This window comes from Gossypium hirsutum, chromosome A05 (genome assembly GCF_007990345.1).
Source record: "Gossypium hirsutum isolate 1008001.06 chromosome A05, Gossypium_hirsutum_v2.1, whole genome shotgun sequence".
Classification (NCBI taxonomy): Eukaryota; Viridiplantae; Streptophyta; class Magnoliopsida; order Malvales; family Malvaceae; genus Gossypium; species Gossypium hirsutum.
Genome location: NC_053428.1, coordinates 102,490,305 through 102,507,547, shown reverse-complemented (window position 1 = coordinate 102,507,547; position 17,243 = coordinate 102,490,305). Strand labels below are relative to the sequence as shown.

General features: G+C 30.5%; 1 protein-coding gene across 1 annotated transcript; it reads left to right on the top strand.

Annotated features, from left to right (window-relative positions):
- Positions 1–8,451: 8,451 nt before the first annotated feature.
- Positions 8,452–11,951, top strand: LOC107897381 (cyclic nucleotide-gated ion channel 2). Its single transcript, XM_016822826.2, has 7 exons — positions 8,452–9,234; positions 9,321–9,536; positions 9,866–10,128; positions 10,450–10,561; positions 10,645–10,881; positions 11,046–11,132; positions 11,300–11,951. The coding sequence occupies exons 1-7, from the start codon at positions 8,557–8,559 to the stop codon at positions 11,792–11,794; spliced, it is 2,088 nt and encodes a 695-aa protein (XP_016678315.2). The 5' UTR covers positions 8,452–8,556; the 3' UTR covers positions 11,795–11,951.
- The last annotated feature ends 5,292 nt before the right edge of the window (positions 11,952–17,243 follow it).

Here is a 17,243-nt window from a genome sequence, read left to right as displayed (position 1 = left end):
TATCCCTTTTAATTTGTATTTATCTCAATTGAGTTCATTTATTTTAGTTTATGTAATTCTTTATTTCTTTTAATTTATTTATTATTTAGTTTTTTTTAAAACTGTTTTAACGTATAATTTTGAATTATGTTATCAATTCTACATTGTCTTAGTCTGTTATTTTTATACTTGCATTTGTATATATTTTTTATTTTATTATATAGCTATTTATTTTAAAATTCTCTTTTATATTTCTTTGTTTTAAAAATTTATATAATATTCATTTAAATGCTCTTATACATTATTATTTATATATATTATTTATATTAAACTATTTTTTAATTTATGTATATTATTTATTTAAATTAATGTATATTATTTTGTATATTACTTACTTTAAGTTTCTTTTTTTGATATTTGTTTTAAAATTCATTTATACATTACTACTTCGTATATTATTTATTTTACTTATTTTATCTTTTTGATCTATTTCAAAATTTCACGTTTATTACTTATTTTAAAATTATATATAAAAATTAATTTTAAATTATTGTATGTATTATAATTTCAAATGTCTTATTTTTTCACATTATTAATTTCAAACTCATTTATCATTGTTTTTAAACTTGTTGCATTTTATTTGTGTTAATTAGCTTTATATTTTTTTTAAAATCGATTCTTTGATTCATAAGTCTTTGAATGTTAACGTTAGTATTTGCATAATGTATTATGTGAGTTTATTGCTATTGTGTGTATCTTAATTTGCTTTTTTTTATTTATTTTCATACTATTTTCATTCATTTGTATAGTATTTTATCCATGTATATTGTTCCATGTTTGTAACTTTGCCTTTCATTTCCGAGTATCGCATTGTAATTGAAATTTCCAACTTATTGGTCCAAAATTGGTCATTTCATTTTTATTTCAAACAAACCAAATAATTTTGAGCCGGTTTTATAATCGCTTATTTGAAAACTTCTCAAAAAAAGACAATATTTCGTGTTTGGAAATCCGAGAAATCGTGCCCTAACGTGCTGGGTTTCAATTTATCGTTTGACCAAATAACCGAATATCCTTTTAAATTTCAATGGATGAGTTTTGGAAATCATAAGATGATCTTGGTATCGAGGGTTTGAAATGTTGTATCCTAACCTGCTGGATATGATATTTTATTCCTTTGGGACAAGGGAATCTTAACATCCAATTCAAGTTATTCAAATATTTTTAAAAGGAATTATATTTCAAAATCTTCTTGAATTTTCAACATTAGGACATTGATTAATCAATTAGGTACCAATTTTGGGCATTACGAGGGTGCTAATCCTTCCTTGTATGTAACCGATTTTCGAACCCGTTTTCTTGAATTTCGTAGGCCAAAATCGATGTTTTAATAAAACAAAATATTTTACAGGTGATCTGATCATACCTAAAACAAAAAGGATTCGTGGCGACTCCATATTTTGTTTTTAAAGTCGATCCCTGCTTTTCAAAATTAAAAATATTTTCGATATGTTGAATGACGACGTGTCTATAGACAGTAGAGGTGGTTGATGTAAATTATAAAATATTTAAGATTGCGAAATCCCATGTGATGACTTGATGGTCAAGGGAGTTCATTGGTCCAGGTGTGATTTAAGTTTTAGTCACACTAATTACGTCTGTTATTCAGACTTTGTCCTATTATTATAATTTACCAAAAACATATTCAAGATTGTATGATGTAAATATAAAATTCCAATAAAAAAACAAAAAAAAATGATATGTAATATTGCCACGTGACAAGTTAATCATTATGAAAATTCGATGTAACATTTGATAGATATTCTTACATTGTCATGTCGTCCAATCACTAATAGGTAAATAAAAAATTTCAATTTTCTGAACTTTGGTGTTTAAATTGAAGATAGATGATGAAATCAAATCTCACAAAATATTTGAGTGATGAGATGTGGAATTTACCATTTTTTTCAATCATATACAACTAATTTATGAATGGTTTATTACAATTATTAGTAGTTTGTGTGCTTTTTTTTTTTGGTCTTATTTGCTCATTACCTTTGTCGCACAGTTGATAGCAAGTTAATTTTATGTATTTAATGTAGCTAATTTTTTTAATAATTTTTTATTAGACTTATTTAAATTTTATCAATGATGCAATTAGAGTGTCAAAATTCAAAAACAAATAAAATCAAAAAAATTGGAAAAAAAAAGCAAGACACAGAGCTGAATTGAAAATTACAAGCTAGATTATTTTTAGGCAGATTTTTTGACTTTGTTAAATCCTATTTTTAGAAAAAAAAAATCTGATTTTAAGGTTAGAGTTGTCTCTACATGTAAATAATTCTATATTAGCCCATTTTGAGAATTTTCAACCACATTTAAATAATTCATTGTTATTTTCAGAATAAATTAAACTTTTATAGAAATTATGAATATAACTTTTGCTTTTGGCTGGTTGAAACAGAGACTGTTGGTGATTTGAAGTAAAGAAGAAGATTTAAAAAAAGAAAAAGTTAGGGGGGTCATATATATATATAAAAGAAAAAGACCCAATTTGTATATGGTGTTGACGTAACATGAAAAGAGAGAGAGAAAGAAATACTTGAAAAAAAAAAAAGGAAGCAACTGAAAAACAAAACCCAACATGATACATGTGAACCTCCTTTACCAAATCCAAATCTTCATCCTTCTATTTTTGTTCGTTTCGTAAATCTAGTCTAGACCTTATAATCGGACCTTAAAAAGTCACAGTAACTCCCTAAAACATCGACCAGTTGTTTTCTAAATCAATCTTATTCTCATATAATTTTTTTTGTAAACACTTGTCTAGTCTATCAAAATGTTAGAACCAATTTCAAGTTTATTAAAAAAATATTTTTAAAAACTTTACTTATTTCTTAATCTAAAACCCGATTTCTCAATTCTCATTTGCAGCGAAAAAATCGTTGACTTATTTAATTTGAAATCGATCGTCCAAATTTAGTTTAAGAAAAATCATCTAATATATAGTTTTTAGTTTTAATAAAAATGTTAAAAACCATCAAAAACCCAAAACGTTAATAATAACCAAAAACGGATAAATAGTCCCAAATAAAGTCCATAAAATTTAAATAAAAATAAATAAAAACATCTTATGTATGTGTGATCAATTCAAGTTCTCAAACGCTACCTAATTCTAAGTCTACGGATTACCTGAAATGATTAAATTATTGGATGAGCTAGAAGCTTAGTGTGTGACTTGACCCAAAAACATAATAGATAGTAAAATAATTAATGCACTTATTCACATAATAGAGCAGATGCACATGGTATGGCAACGATGCATATTGTCAAACAGAAAAGATCCTATCCCCATCCGTTACACACTATTTCCATCCCACCCAACACACCAAATAGGGTAATTAAAACTCATCCAACTCCCCACACCAAATAGTGACCATATGTTGTTATACAGAAATATGTAGTCAAGCTACTAGATATTATGTAGAAATTCGCCATAATCATATCCCACCCCAATGCACATGAAGAAACATAATACATATTCAAATGTAATCAGAATAAACATGCTCTTATATGCTTAAGAGAAAGGAAACATGCTAACGATACACAGAAATTACAAATCAGATCTACAATTTATATGACTAGCATGCTTTAAGAAAGGCAAACACATCATAACAACAATTTTTCCAATTAACGCACCACATACACATCACATATCAGAATCTACAAAACTACTGACCTTGGAACGCATTTCGAAACATGACCTTAACTAAATTTACTCAAAATGGGCTCACAAGTCCGTGTGGCCCACACACCTTGTAAGACTCATAACCCGTCTCCGTCACTTAAGTGAGCTAGATTCCCTTGGAGTTTGAGGAGGTCTGCTCTATTTGGTTTCCATTTTGACGGAGGCAATCCATACAATAGCCTTTATTAGTGGCTAGTTCTAGGGGTGAATAAGATGTTGAATAACTTGATTTTGACTACCATGAGATTCTTCAAACTTAGCTTCTGAAATGTTTGGGTTTATCTTAAGCTAAGAAAGTGAAGTTTTTGAAAGAAAATTTGAAGAAAATCCAGCCAAATTTTTGCAATTAAGGTTTCATGCGGTGGAAACTTGATTTCAAATGGGAGGCTCTTTGAAGAAGATAACTTTAGTAGTTACTTTAACAGAGAATATGATGTTCTAGCTGATGTAACTTTAGTATTTACTTATTTTCTATTAACTATACGTAGTTTAGGTTTAGTTATTTTCTTTTTAAAATTTAATTTAGTATATATATATTGCTTTGTTTAGTTTTCACATAATAATATATTATTCATAACTCTAGATACTATAATAATACACAAATTGATAATTTAAGTATCACAATAGAATATTTTATAAAAGCACAAGTATCAGATGTGACATTATCCTAATATCTTATTAGTTAGATATAATAATAGAGATAAAGGATGGGAGTAATACAGTTCGAACTCGTGTCGACAGATATCTGACAAAAAAAATTTAACCACTAATTCGTACAATTTAAGAACTCAATAACTTATTATATCTATATACTAAGGTATACTTATATATTCATGTTATCATTTATCATTTAAACATAAGGATAAAAAAAAAACATAAAATACCTCTTTAAAAATGAGGAAGATGTAAGTTGCAGTTCATCATGCCCTCACCATGGAAGTTGTGGGTGGATGAAACTTGAAGAGACAAATGAAAAGAAAAAGTGCTGCTTTTTATAGATAACCTCTTACCAGCTAGTTTAGTTTTATACGATTAATATTTTAATGAACAGAGTATTATATTTTATATTCCATTTGAATGAATCATTAATATTAAATTTGAGATAATTTAGAACTTTATAACGTAAAATTTAACCATTTAATAAATATTAATATATCAATTTTTCTATAAATACAATTATATACAAAAATATATAAAATTATTTTAATTTTATAGGACCCCAAATTTTGGTTTTCACTTAAGTTGAGGTTGGAAAAGACATTACTCATGATTTCTAATTGAGACAATAGAAGGAAAGCTTAAAGAACAAGATTGGATGAAGATGAGAAAGAAAAAGTTAGGATAATTTTTGTGTTTTAGTGTGGAAGGTTCCTCCAGCTTAAACTACCCTACAAATCCTTTGTTTGTTTGCGATGCGAATGATCCAAAAATCCAACAACCATGCATATTTGATTTCCTTTGGAAAATAATCTTTTAAGATTGAGTTAAAAAAGCATATAAAATATGGCTATTTTCTCTCATATTTAATATATGGCTTCGAGACGGTTCAAGTTCAAGTGAAATTGGATGTTGATATTTTTTATTTTGACTTCTATGTTTATATTCATTATAAACAAATGATTCTCAGAACGTGTTTTACCTCGTATGGTAGATCATGGTGATCAAATTTGGCTTATCCTTATTTTTTAAGATTTTATCTTGTGGGTTAAACTGATGAATATTGGTATGTCATTATCAGCCTGGATTATTAGACAATTAAAAAGTATTTGGATGAGTGGTTGTAACAAGTTGGGGTTCAATTACTTCTTGTGTAAGAATAGATTGAGCTTTAGCCAATAGATTTTTGGACTAATTGTTGAATAAATCGTATCACTAAGCGAAACTCTGTAAAATAGAATTATTTTCGAACTATGTTAACAAATGTCATGTGATTATATCTCTCTTTTACCTTCATTGTTTATTATTTTTGTTCACTGTCTTATTCAAACTCATGTTTAGATATAAGATTGAACATCAGTTTAAACAAGAAGCAAACAAATTACTCTTCATATTAAGTTACCCGATACAATAGTACAATTTACACGGTAGGTGTAAAAAACCACAAGAATGAGGGCCATTCATATTTGATGGTACAGAGAATTGCTAAACATGGTGGTCTCAAGGAGTTCGAGTCACACTCTACGAGTAAGGGTGCTATGTTTGCTAGCTTGTCTCGCTCTTCTTTAAAATAAGGGGTATTTATAGATGGATGGCTTGAAGTGCCCCTTATCCATGATTATCTTCTTAATAGATCCAAACTAAAGTATGCTCCAAAGATGGCCACTTTTTAATGAGCGTGAGGTTAGAAACATCAATAAAATTTAGTCTTATATGATAACTGTGCTTCGTAACGTCTTGGTAAAGCTCCTTTCATGGGTGCATGGCGTGGGGCGCCTACGTGAGGGAGATATCTAGGCAGGTTCACGGGTGGATAAAAGCTTGAGTATCCATTGTAGGTCTACAATGCATTTGGGGGAGAGGTTATAATTAAGATACCACAGTGGCAAATGGATACCTCGATTTCCAAAAAGATGGACACCTGCAATGCATCAGAAGCTGAAGCATGGGAGGTTATTGATGGTCTTGATCAAGCATGGAAGTTAGATGCTTGAAGGATTGTGCTCGAATTGGGGAATCAACTAGTTGTTGATTATTTGCACAGAACTGACAAAAAAGAGCTTCCAAATACAATAGTGAGATCTTTGTGGAGGATGTTAAGGAGGAAATTGGGAAGTAAAAGTTGAACATGTTTACAGAGAAGGAACAATGTTGCTGATGATGAAATGGCAAAGTTTGCAATAGGGCTCCCATTTGGACTTCCAATTTTCTAGGGTTCTCCTTATGCAGTGTTGAAGGTCTTAAATGATGATGGTTGTAATATAGCTTGGCCTGGATCAATTAGTATGTAACATGTTATTCTTCTCTTCCGATTAAGGAAAAGCTATAAATTACAGATTTGAATAGCATACAACCTATACATAAAAATGACCCCACCAGTTTGGGTTTTGATCAAACCACACTACCCTGTCCAAAACTACTCCTATATTAATTTTTTAATATTAATAAGATTTTAATTATTTTTATACATTTTAATAAGATATTTTTAATTTTATAATATATATTTTATTTAATCTTGTAACAAAATAAAACCATATAAAATTATATAATATTTGGGGATATTTTAGATTAGAGTATCATAATTTTAAATAAAATTAAATCCGTAATAAAATTAAAGTGGTATGCATATAAATTTAATTAAGATAATCGTGAGATACATAAAGACTGAGAAAAATTCGAAGTAAATAAATAACTATCCAATCACATCGGATTATAATCACTAAAGTCCAAAATCTTAAAAATTATCATTAAGCCTCTTAATTTTTTTAAAATTAATTAGTGCGTTTAAAATTTTTGTTAATTCTCATTTGATTTTTTATTTTTTTAAAGTTTTAATTATGCCTATAAAATTTTTTAAAACATTCTCATTAAGTCTCCTAATTTTATTAAAAAATTTAATTAGACCCCAAATTTTTTTACCAAGATTTGCCGCCAAAAGTCGAACTATTGGGAGTTTATATAGGTATGTAGTATGCATATAGTATTATTTTTATGTTACATTATTAGTTACTAAATTATAACTAAATTTTTGTTTTGGTCACTTAATTAAAAAAAGTTTCAATTTGGTCACTAATGTTTTCAAAATTATTTTTTTGATTACCCCTATTAAGTAACACTTAGTTGGTATAATAACAATTTTAATCTTCAGTTTTTTATACTTTCTTTCAATTTGACCTTAATTATATATAAAATGATAATTTTTTTTTTAAAATTTAGAAGTATAAAAGGTAAAAATAGATAAAAATTTCAAATATAGATAAAGTGAGAAAATGAGGGAATTTTTTTTAAGCCCTCCAGATTCTCTCTCTAAATTATCTGTATAGAAATATCCAATTTCTATTATTTAAAAAATATAGAAAATATAAAACATCGAGCAAAATTTATTGGTTCTTTGTTTTTTTACATATTCTATTTCTTAACGTGTAACTATTTGTTATAAGAAAAGAACAAATTTATTATATAATTTTACAATTTAAAAGATAATTTAATTGATTTAAAATCTTGAATCGAATATGATTTTTTTTGTTTTTGTTTTTGGCTAAAAATATGATATCAGAGTCGATTTCACAATTCTCTATACTATTAGTTCTAGATGTTCTTCAAGGGCATGAAACTCGACTTAAAAATATTACTAATTTAATTTTGAGAAAGCATCTAATAATCTTTTTTTTTCTATTTTTAATTTATTATTAGATTCTATTGAATGATATTTTTCATGCGTATTAGTTATTCAATAACAACATGTTCACGATACTATTTTTTTAGAACTTTTTATATAGATTTTTTTGTTTTAAAATAAGTTTGAGCTTTTATTTATAATTTTTATATAGAATTAGGGTTAAATTGATAAAAAATATAAAATTTGATGATTAAAATTATTATTATATCAATTAAAATAATACTCATTTCTTTTTTAAAGAAAAACACTATTTAACAGTTTGGTAACAAAAAAATTGGAGGCATTAGTGATGAAATAGTAATTTTAAGTTAAATGATTAAAACAAAATTTACTCATAATTAAGTTGGTATAATTTATCCTCTAATGATACCCTGTCCCTCCAAATAACTCCATCTTCCTTGCCTTCCTCTCCTATTCCTTTCTCTCTCTCCTTGTTTTCTTTTATCATACTTCCTTTTCTTTCCTTTCTCTCCCATGGTTCCACCAACCCACCATGCCTTCTCTCTCCAATTTCTCCAGCTGGTGGACTGCACGTAGTCACCTTCAAATATCTCCGGCCGAGAGCTCTGATAATGGCAGCGGCGACATCAACGAAGACAACCTGATTCCCAACCCCATTGAATGCTACGCTTGCACTCAAGTGGGACTCCCAGTTTTCCACTCCACCAGCTGCGACCAAGCACACCCTCCGGAATGGGAAGCCTACGCCGGCTCTTCCCTCGTTCCCATTCACGCCCGAGCTTGCCTGGAGAAGAACTCGACTCTAGCAGCCACTCGGCAGCCTTCCGGTCCGTTCGGCGGACGACGAGGAGTGCTTGACCCGAGGAGCAAGCGGGTACAGAAATGGAACCGTTCAATCCTGCTGGCTCGTGCAATGGCCTTAGCCATTGATCCTCTCTTCTTTTATGCTGTATCTATAGGCAGAGATGGATGGCCTTGTTTGTACATGGATAGTGGGCTTGCCGTGACTGTTACCGTCCTTCGGACTTGTGTCGACGCTGTGCATTTGTTCCATATATGGCTTCAGTTCAGGTTGGCGTACGTGTCGAGGGAGTCCCTCGTCGTCGGTTGCGGGAAACTGGTGTGGGACTCTCGTGTCATTGCTTCTCATTATGTTCGTTCGGTTAAAGGTTTCTGGTTTGATGCCTTCGTGATTCTCCCAGTTCCTCAGGTATGTTGAATCTTAGGTGATGCCACATTAACAACTGTAACATCACGATGGGACCGTAACATCCTAATTCTTGTGTTGTTTTGCAGGCAGTGTTCTGGTTAGTTTTACCAAAACTAATGAGGGAAGAGCACATCAGGCATATAATGAATATACTGTTCTTGAGTTTCTTGTTCCAATTCCTCCCAAAAGTTCACCACACCATTTGCTTGATGAGAAGGATGAAGAAGGTCACTGGTTATGTCTTTGGCACCATTTGGTGGGGTTTTGGCCTTAATCTCATTGCCTACTTCATAGCTTCTCATGTAAAGTCTTCCCTATAAACTTGATTTTCTTTTTGTTAGCTGATGGAAGATTGATTATTATGGATTTTGATAATATTTAAATTACGTTAATATTAATTTTTAAGCATCTATTTTCTAAATTCGCTTCACTATTCTTTATAAAACATTCTAATATTTGGACTTAGATTATATTATTCAAATTTATTACAAATAATAAATAGAATTAAAATTTCAAGAAATCATATAGATTCATATTAAAATATTAAAAAGAATATTGATATCCAATATGCTACCATCTCTTCCCCACAAAACTTTTACAAAGGTTTGGTTTGATTTTTGGCACAATGCAGGTTGCGGGAGGGTGTTGGTATGTGCTCACTATGCAGCGCATAACCTCGTGTCTCAGGCAACAATGTGCGAGAAACGAGCAGTGCGGAAAACTGTCTTTGTCTTGTGGCGGTGGCTCAACAAAAGTTAATGGAAAACCTTTGTGCTTAGACGTTGAAGGACCATTCAATTATGGGATTTATGAGTGGGCTCTTCCTGTTGTTTCTAGCAATTCTGTTGCTGTTAAGATCCTTTATCCCATATTTTGGGGCTTAATGACTCTCAGGTAAACCTAGGTTTCATCGTGCGAGACATATACCCACATCTGATACTTATATCTGGGTCCAAGTAACAGAACTTTCAAATTTGTATCAGATAGGTTCAAAGTCAGTCACAAAATTGTAACTTCACAAAATTGTAACTTCTAGTTCTATATCAGTGTGCTTAAACATCACATTTCAATTGGAGAAAAATCTTGGGGCAGGGTGTCCTAAAAGCCTGAATAACCATTCCATCTTTGGCTTTAAGTCTCAATCTTGGAAGTTCCACTCACAAGATTAATAACCATTCATTGGTATTTTCTCACACACCATGTTTCAATTCGCAGCACCTTCGGAAATATTCTAGAGCCAACGAGTAACTGGTTAGAAGTGATATTCAGTATATGCTTAGTGCTAGCTGGATTGCTGCTCTTCACTTTACTCATAGGGAACATCCAGGTAGGTGACTCAAACCTCTCTCATTTACCCTATTTTCTATGGGAACATAACTTAAGTGACAATGGGTTATTTTTATGATCAAGGTTTTCTTGCATGCTGTCATGGCGAAGAAGAGACAAATGCAGCTGAGATGTCGAGACATGGAATGGTGGATGAAGCGTCGGCAGTTACCGTCATGTTTGAGACAAAGAGTTCGCCGTTTTGAACACCAGAAATGGGCCACTTTGGGAGGAGAAGATGAAATGGAATTGATCAAAGATTTGCCTGAAGGCCTTCGGCGGGACATTAAGCGTTATCTTTGCCTTGACCTCATCAAAAAGGTACAGAACACTAGAGATATTGACCCTCAACTTTAACAAAAGAAGAAATACATGACCCTTAATTGAATCCATCAAATATACAAAGAAAATTTGGAGCAGAATGAGCATATGTTTATATCTTACGAGTCCCCGAATTCAATTGAATTGCAACTTCTTTCTGTCAGGTTCCTTTGTTCCACAACTTGGATGATCTTATTTTGGATAACATTTGTGACCGAGTTAAACCTCTTGTCTACTCTAAAGATGAAAAGGTATAAGTTTGCGAAATTCTTTTTTACTTGGACTCTTTATTTTCAATCATATGTGAGTATAGAGATATGATCCTTCGACATACCAATGTCGGACACGCACTCGAATCTGACACTCGTGCCCCAACGATGCAAGGTTTGTTAAACATGTTGATTTCCTCATGAAACAGATATTTAGAGAAGGAGATCCGGTGCAAAGAATGGTGTTTATAGTTCATGGACGCATTAAACGTACTCAAAGCTTCAGCAAAGGCATGGTTGCGACGAGTATAATCGAAGCAGGAGGCTTTATAGGTGATGAGCTGCTCTCATGGTGTCTTCGCCAATCATTTATCGACCGTCTTCCGGCCTCATCTGCTACATTCGTTAGCGTCGAATCGGTTGAAGCGTTTGGTCTTGATTCGGACCATCTCCGATACATCACATATCATTTCAAGTACAAATTCGCCAGCGAGAGGCTTAAGAGAACAGCAAGATATTATTCATCAAATTGGCAAACATGGGCCGCTGTGAACATACAACTCGCCTGGCGGCGTTACCGAACGAGGGTTAAAGGTCAGAATCCGATTATTTCCAGGACAGAGCAGGGAAGCAGCAGAGACCACCAGTTGTTACAATATGCTTCAATGTTCATGTCAATCAAATTACATGATCATCAAGAATAAAAAAGAAAAAGAAAGCAGCCGTTGCTTAGTAAATTTTGTACTTTGATCAAATAAAACTCTTGGTTCTTCCAACGTGGAAATCATAGGACATAGTACTCCACCAATGTTATGTTTTTACACGAAATATGGAATAAACTGGATAATGAAGATCCCAAAAGTAACAGGGAAGCTCCTGTATGGTGGATTGCATTTCAATCCATTTATTGGAGAAAAAGGTAAATTATCTTTTATATACTTAGAAATGTGAAAATTAGCCACTACATTAAATTTTATCTATTAAATGATAACGTAAAATATTAATTTAAATGATTAATTACTAATTTGGCCCTTGAACTATAATTAAATATTTTAAAAATTGAAGCCACAAAATTGATTTGGGTAAAATTAAAAATAAGATTGGTAGTGAAATTGATTATTGTAGCAATGAGAAATATATGTTTCGATTTAATTTAATAGTGGCTGTGAAAAAAAAGAGTGAAAAAAGAGAGTAAAAAATGACATTAGAATAAAATGTGTATAATTGTAATAAAAATTACAAATGACAAAGTGTTATATATATTAAATAATAATTATAAATTATTAAAATTAGATTTGCATAAAAATAATTCAAATTATATTATTATTGATTAATGAAATATATTATTTTAAATAATAATTAAAGTAATTTTATATTAAAAATAATATAATAAAATTAACAAATTTAAAATAAAAGTTGAGGGGGTAAAAAGGAAATTACTCTCTTCACTGGTGCCCCAAATTATAAAGCGTACCCGTAAGACCTCTGTGAAAATTTCAACTCTAAAGAGGTGAGTTTCCTCTGTTTATAGCAGCATGCCAAAGGCATTCTCGCCAGAGATGTGATGAGGTTGGAGAGAAAACCTCCTATAAAACTCACCACACCGAAGGGTAAGTGGGATTCAAAGGAAGCTTATGTCGCTTCCTTTCTATGGTTAATATCAATAATCACCAAATCCTTTACAATTAGATTACAATGACTGTTAGATCGAAGATCGAGGTGTAATATAGACTTATCACAACAAAAGTTGTATTTATTCGATTCCTTTTTAGTCTTGGATTTTCTTGCAAGATTTTTTTTAAGAAATTGTTTCACCGTCTATTCAATTTCGACAAGATTTTTCATTTTCTTTCTTAAGATCAAGCTTGTTATTAAGGTTAAGCTTAAGGAAATACAAATACAAAAGGAGAAAATAACTTAGCTAATAAGGAATTTAATGAAATGAACGTGGGGGACGGGTTCGATTATATGACAGAGGTGTCACTAAAAAAGGATTGAAAAAACTTGCTACCAAGAGTGCTCACAAAGTTCAACAAGAGCAAGTGAACACAAAGATAAGAAAAGCGGAAGAAGACTTGCAAAAAAAATACTAAACCAACACAAGTCAGAGATAACACATGGACTACAATCAACATTAGCGGCTTTGCAACAATCCAATCCTGCCTTGGTTATCCCATCAGGTATGCTTGATATTTTTTGTTGAGTGCTGGATCTGCTAGTGATACCGGTAGTTCCCCAGATGGAATATCGGGTGGACATGCTCCATCATCTTCAACTGCGCATAACCCTTTTCAAGTATTATTTTATTTAGATTAGAATTTTAAAAATGAATTGCGATTGTAATATTTCATTTCTTTTCATTTTGACTTGCATAATGATTTTAATTATTTTTAAAAGGGGCAATATTTAAATGAAGTGCATCATTTATGTGATTTTATGGAGGTAAATAGCCTTTAGGCAACGTTCGCATATCATTGTTATAATTGTAAAAAAACTGTTGCATTTTCTTTCGAATAAACGTTGCATAAAACATCAATAGCAACATTAGAATCAATCATTTTCTAAAAAGTAAAAGCGTTGCTTTTGATTTTAGGCAACACATAGTGTTGCAGTAACTGTAAAAAGTGTTGCATTTTGTTTTCAAATGAATGTTACGCTTAACAATAAATATCTTTATCCAAAATATCAATAGCAACATTAAAATAAATCGTTGTTTAAAATGAAATAAGTGTTGCTTTTAAGTTTAGGCAATGACCACATACACAACGATCACAAAACCGTTGCATAAGCTCTAATGCAATGAAATTTATTGTTTAAGCAACAATTTTCGAACGTTGCTTAAGGTCATTTTTGTTGTAGTGCTCTTAATCTATTAATTATAACTTAAAAGTCAATGATATTTAAATTAAATTTGTCAACCGGTCAGATTAAAGATCGTTTGATGCATATTAAGCCAATTAAACTCACTATTAACTAGTTGAACCATATTTTTTTATTTATATATATATTTTAATTGTACGTTTGAACCCAATAACTGCAACACCATTCTAAAAATATTGCCAGGTGCATTACTACTTTTTCCAAACTTATTTTTCTCGTCTAAGCCTAAATCAAAATGGACTTTACCCTAGGCCCAACAACTCCCATAAAGAAAATAGGTCAAACTCTGTTATTAGGCCTTATACTTTGCATAAATTATGGATTTAGCACCTGTATTTTGATTTGATCATTTTCAGCCCTTATAGTTTTAGAAATTAAAAATTTTAGAATTGAACAAATGGTAATTATTAAATTCATTAAAGTAATTTCTGTTATTTTCAAAAATCGATGCGTCAAACATATCATCGCATGTATATTACTATGTTAGATTACTTTTTTTCTATATATTACTCACAAAAAAATCAATTAATAAATTTAACAATTGATGTTTGCATTATTATTAAAATTTACCTTTTACGTCATCCGTTTACTTCTCATTCAACTTTTAATTTTTTGTCCAGGAAAATACAAAAGGATGGAGCAAACGGCAAATCTGGTTTAATACAGTAAATTGATCCAATTCCAAGACTCTAAGTTGGCGTAATTTAAGAGAATTTGTATTTATTTAATCTAACCTTAATTTCTTTACATGTGCAGATTGCTGCACTCAACATATTTTTATACCCTCTTGCGCGGTATTAATATTAAATTTTTCTATATTTATCTATTTTTAATATTCTTCAAATTCGTTTTATGATTCATGTTAACAATTCATGATTATCTTTTCTAGTAACATCGTTTTTAAAATTTGTAATATAATGTAACTTACGTACACAAGTTTACAGATATTATGTCTAGATGCAGCATGAAACTTAACCTAGCTATTAATCAATTAATATTTGCATCTGTAATCCGACAAAAGATTGGAAATCTCGAGGGATTTGAAATTAAAGAAATCGGGGCAAGTTCAACGAACTCAATTTTAGGAACTTGTTAGGTAGAAGTGGAAGCTCATTGGAGGGCTTCCTAATTAAATCCTGGGCGTAGAATTTAAAGATAAATTATTAAAGATAAAAAAATAAAATAATTTTTAATTTAACTGTCTAATTCAACCGATCTATGCCGATTCTTAAATCAATTGGTTTAATAGTTTTTTGAACCAGTATCCCGATCGATTTATGATCCAAATGATTCAATTAAACGGTTCAATCTAGTTCAAACAATCATAAAAAAAAATATATTATTAGAAGGAGAATTATTTATTTATTGTTTTATTTTTATTTTTTTGTTAAATATATATGTTTGAAGTTTATTTTTAAAATGCATGTGTATTTTAATATTAAATGTCCTTGATATCCATGGGTGTTGAGGTTTATGTGGATAATATTTGAAGAAAACTTGATAACTATAGTTCTCAAGATTCTACTTTCATGTAAGAGAATCGTCATGAGATATGATAAGATAACCAAGCCCCAACCTTGATATCCACTGGTATCAAGGTCATTATCATTTTTAGAGATTATGATAAGGATCTAATACTCCCAACTTATATAGGTTTGATATTAGTTAACTTGACCTCGACATGTCAAGTCTGACTTCTAATTTTATTTGTCCAACTTCTCTCAAATCCTAAAAACCCACCATCATTTACACATTCAAACCATAAACTTCTCAAAAGATTATTTCAATCACTCCTTACTCCAACTTAATTTATCATATGAGCTTTTTTCCTTTTCTTTTTTTTTGCCAATGTTATGTTATTAGCTTTTTCATTTTTCTCTTGAATATGTTAAATATTTATTTATTTTTATTGTCATTATAATAAATTATGGTCATATAATCTTAATTGATAATATGACTAACTAATTTATAAATCTAGTTAACAGATTAACTATAATGACTTAAGTATTGTATTTCAATTTGAATATTCTATTAACATAACCTTTAAGAATAGTGTCATGTTGTAGGAAATAAAAAGGAGGATTCATAAGAAAATCTGAGCTAAAAATATGAAGAGGATATTCGAAATGAAGTATAGATTTTTGAGGTCTACGAGAGGATATTTAGTACATTTGAGTGACCTTTAATGATGATGGTATTTGAACAAAAGCAAAGTGGTAATATTACAATCGAGCAATACTCATAACTCGATGATGTCTTCGATGCTAGAGTTACATCATTGTTTGGTTGAAATTGAATCGGGCACACACTAGAAAGACTTGTATCAAGGTGCGGGCAAGCTAGTTATACTCACCATTGTTTGTGTAAAGTAAGGCTCAATACTTAACAAATCTAGCATAGACATCCTTATAGGAGGAGGAGTTGGGGTAGGCAAGTTCAGCAAGTTCAGTATGCACTCGTTGATATCTCTATTGGGCAGGTTTCTCAAGTTCGGCATGCACTTTTCATTGTCTTCGTCGACAACTCAATTATACGTGCGTTTTAAAAACTTGAAGATGTTGTCTTTCTTGAATAAAATTCGTTACTCTTATATCAATTGTAATAATGCACTAATTGTTGTGCAAATAGGATAAAAGAGAGTAAGTTATTGTATTAAAAAATCACATTAGGTTTAATCGAAAGGGTCATAAACGATCTTGCTTAAAACCCAACATTTTAGACAAAATCTCCCTCTAATGTAATTTACCGAGGTTTGACAAATTATGCCTATCCCCTCGAGCACTACAAATAGAAAAAAGGAAAAATTTTTATTACGAAGGAAATAACAAATTTTGAGATGATTTAAAGGTAGGAGAAACCACCTCCATTTATATTAATACAAATACTTCACAACCTTATGTTTTTTAGATGTAGGGTTGTGATATTTCATCACTAATGATGAAAAATTATTATCCACTATCAATGTACTCCCAATGACATGCTAAAGACAATGGGCTATGATGGATCTATTACTTATGAATAATAGCTCAACGTTGATCTTTCCTCGAACGCAAGTCAATCATGTATCAAGGTTCATTCACTTCGACAAAATGTTTAAAACAATCTCAAATTGTTGTAAAACAAAACTATAGGTATGCCAAACTGTTATAATGAACTTTAATTTAATAAAAATTTTTTATGGCATTAACAATTGTATATAAATTTTAAAATTTGAAAAGTACAATATTTGAATTCCTGAAAATAAAAATGTAATCGCTAAATTTCAAACATACA

Excerpts from the sequence above, each read along its gene's own strand:
- LOC107897381 (XM_016822826.2), top strand. The coding sequence starts at position 8,557 with ATGCCTTCTCTCTCCAATTTCTCCAGCTGGTGGACTGCACGTAGTCAC. Across the intron at positions 9,235-9,320 it reads TGATTCTCCCAGTTCCTCAG|GCAGTGTTCTGGTTAGTTTT; the intron begins GTATGTTGAATC and ends GTTGTTTTGCAG. Across the intron at positions 9,537-9,865 it reads CCTACTTCATAGCTTCTCAT|GTTGCGGGAGGGTGTTGGTA; the intron begins GTAAAGTCTTCC and ends GGCACAATGCAG.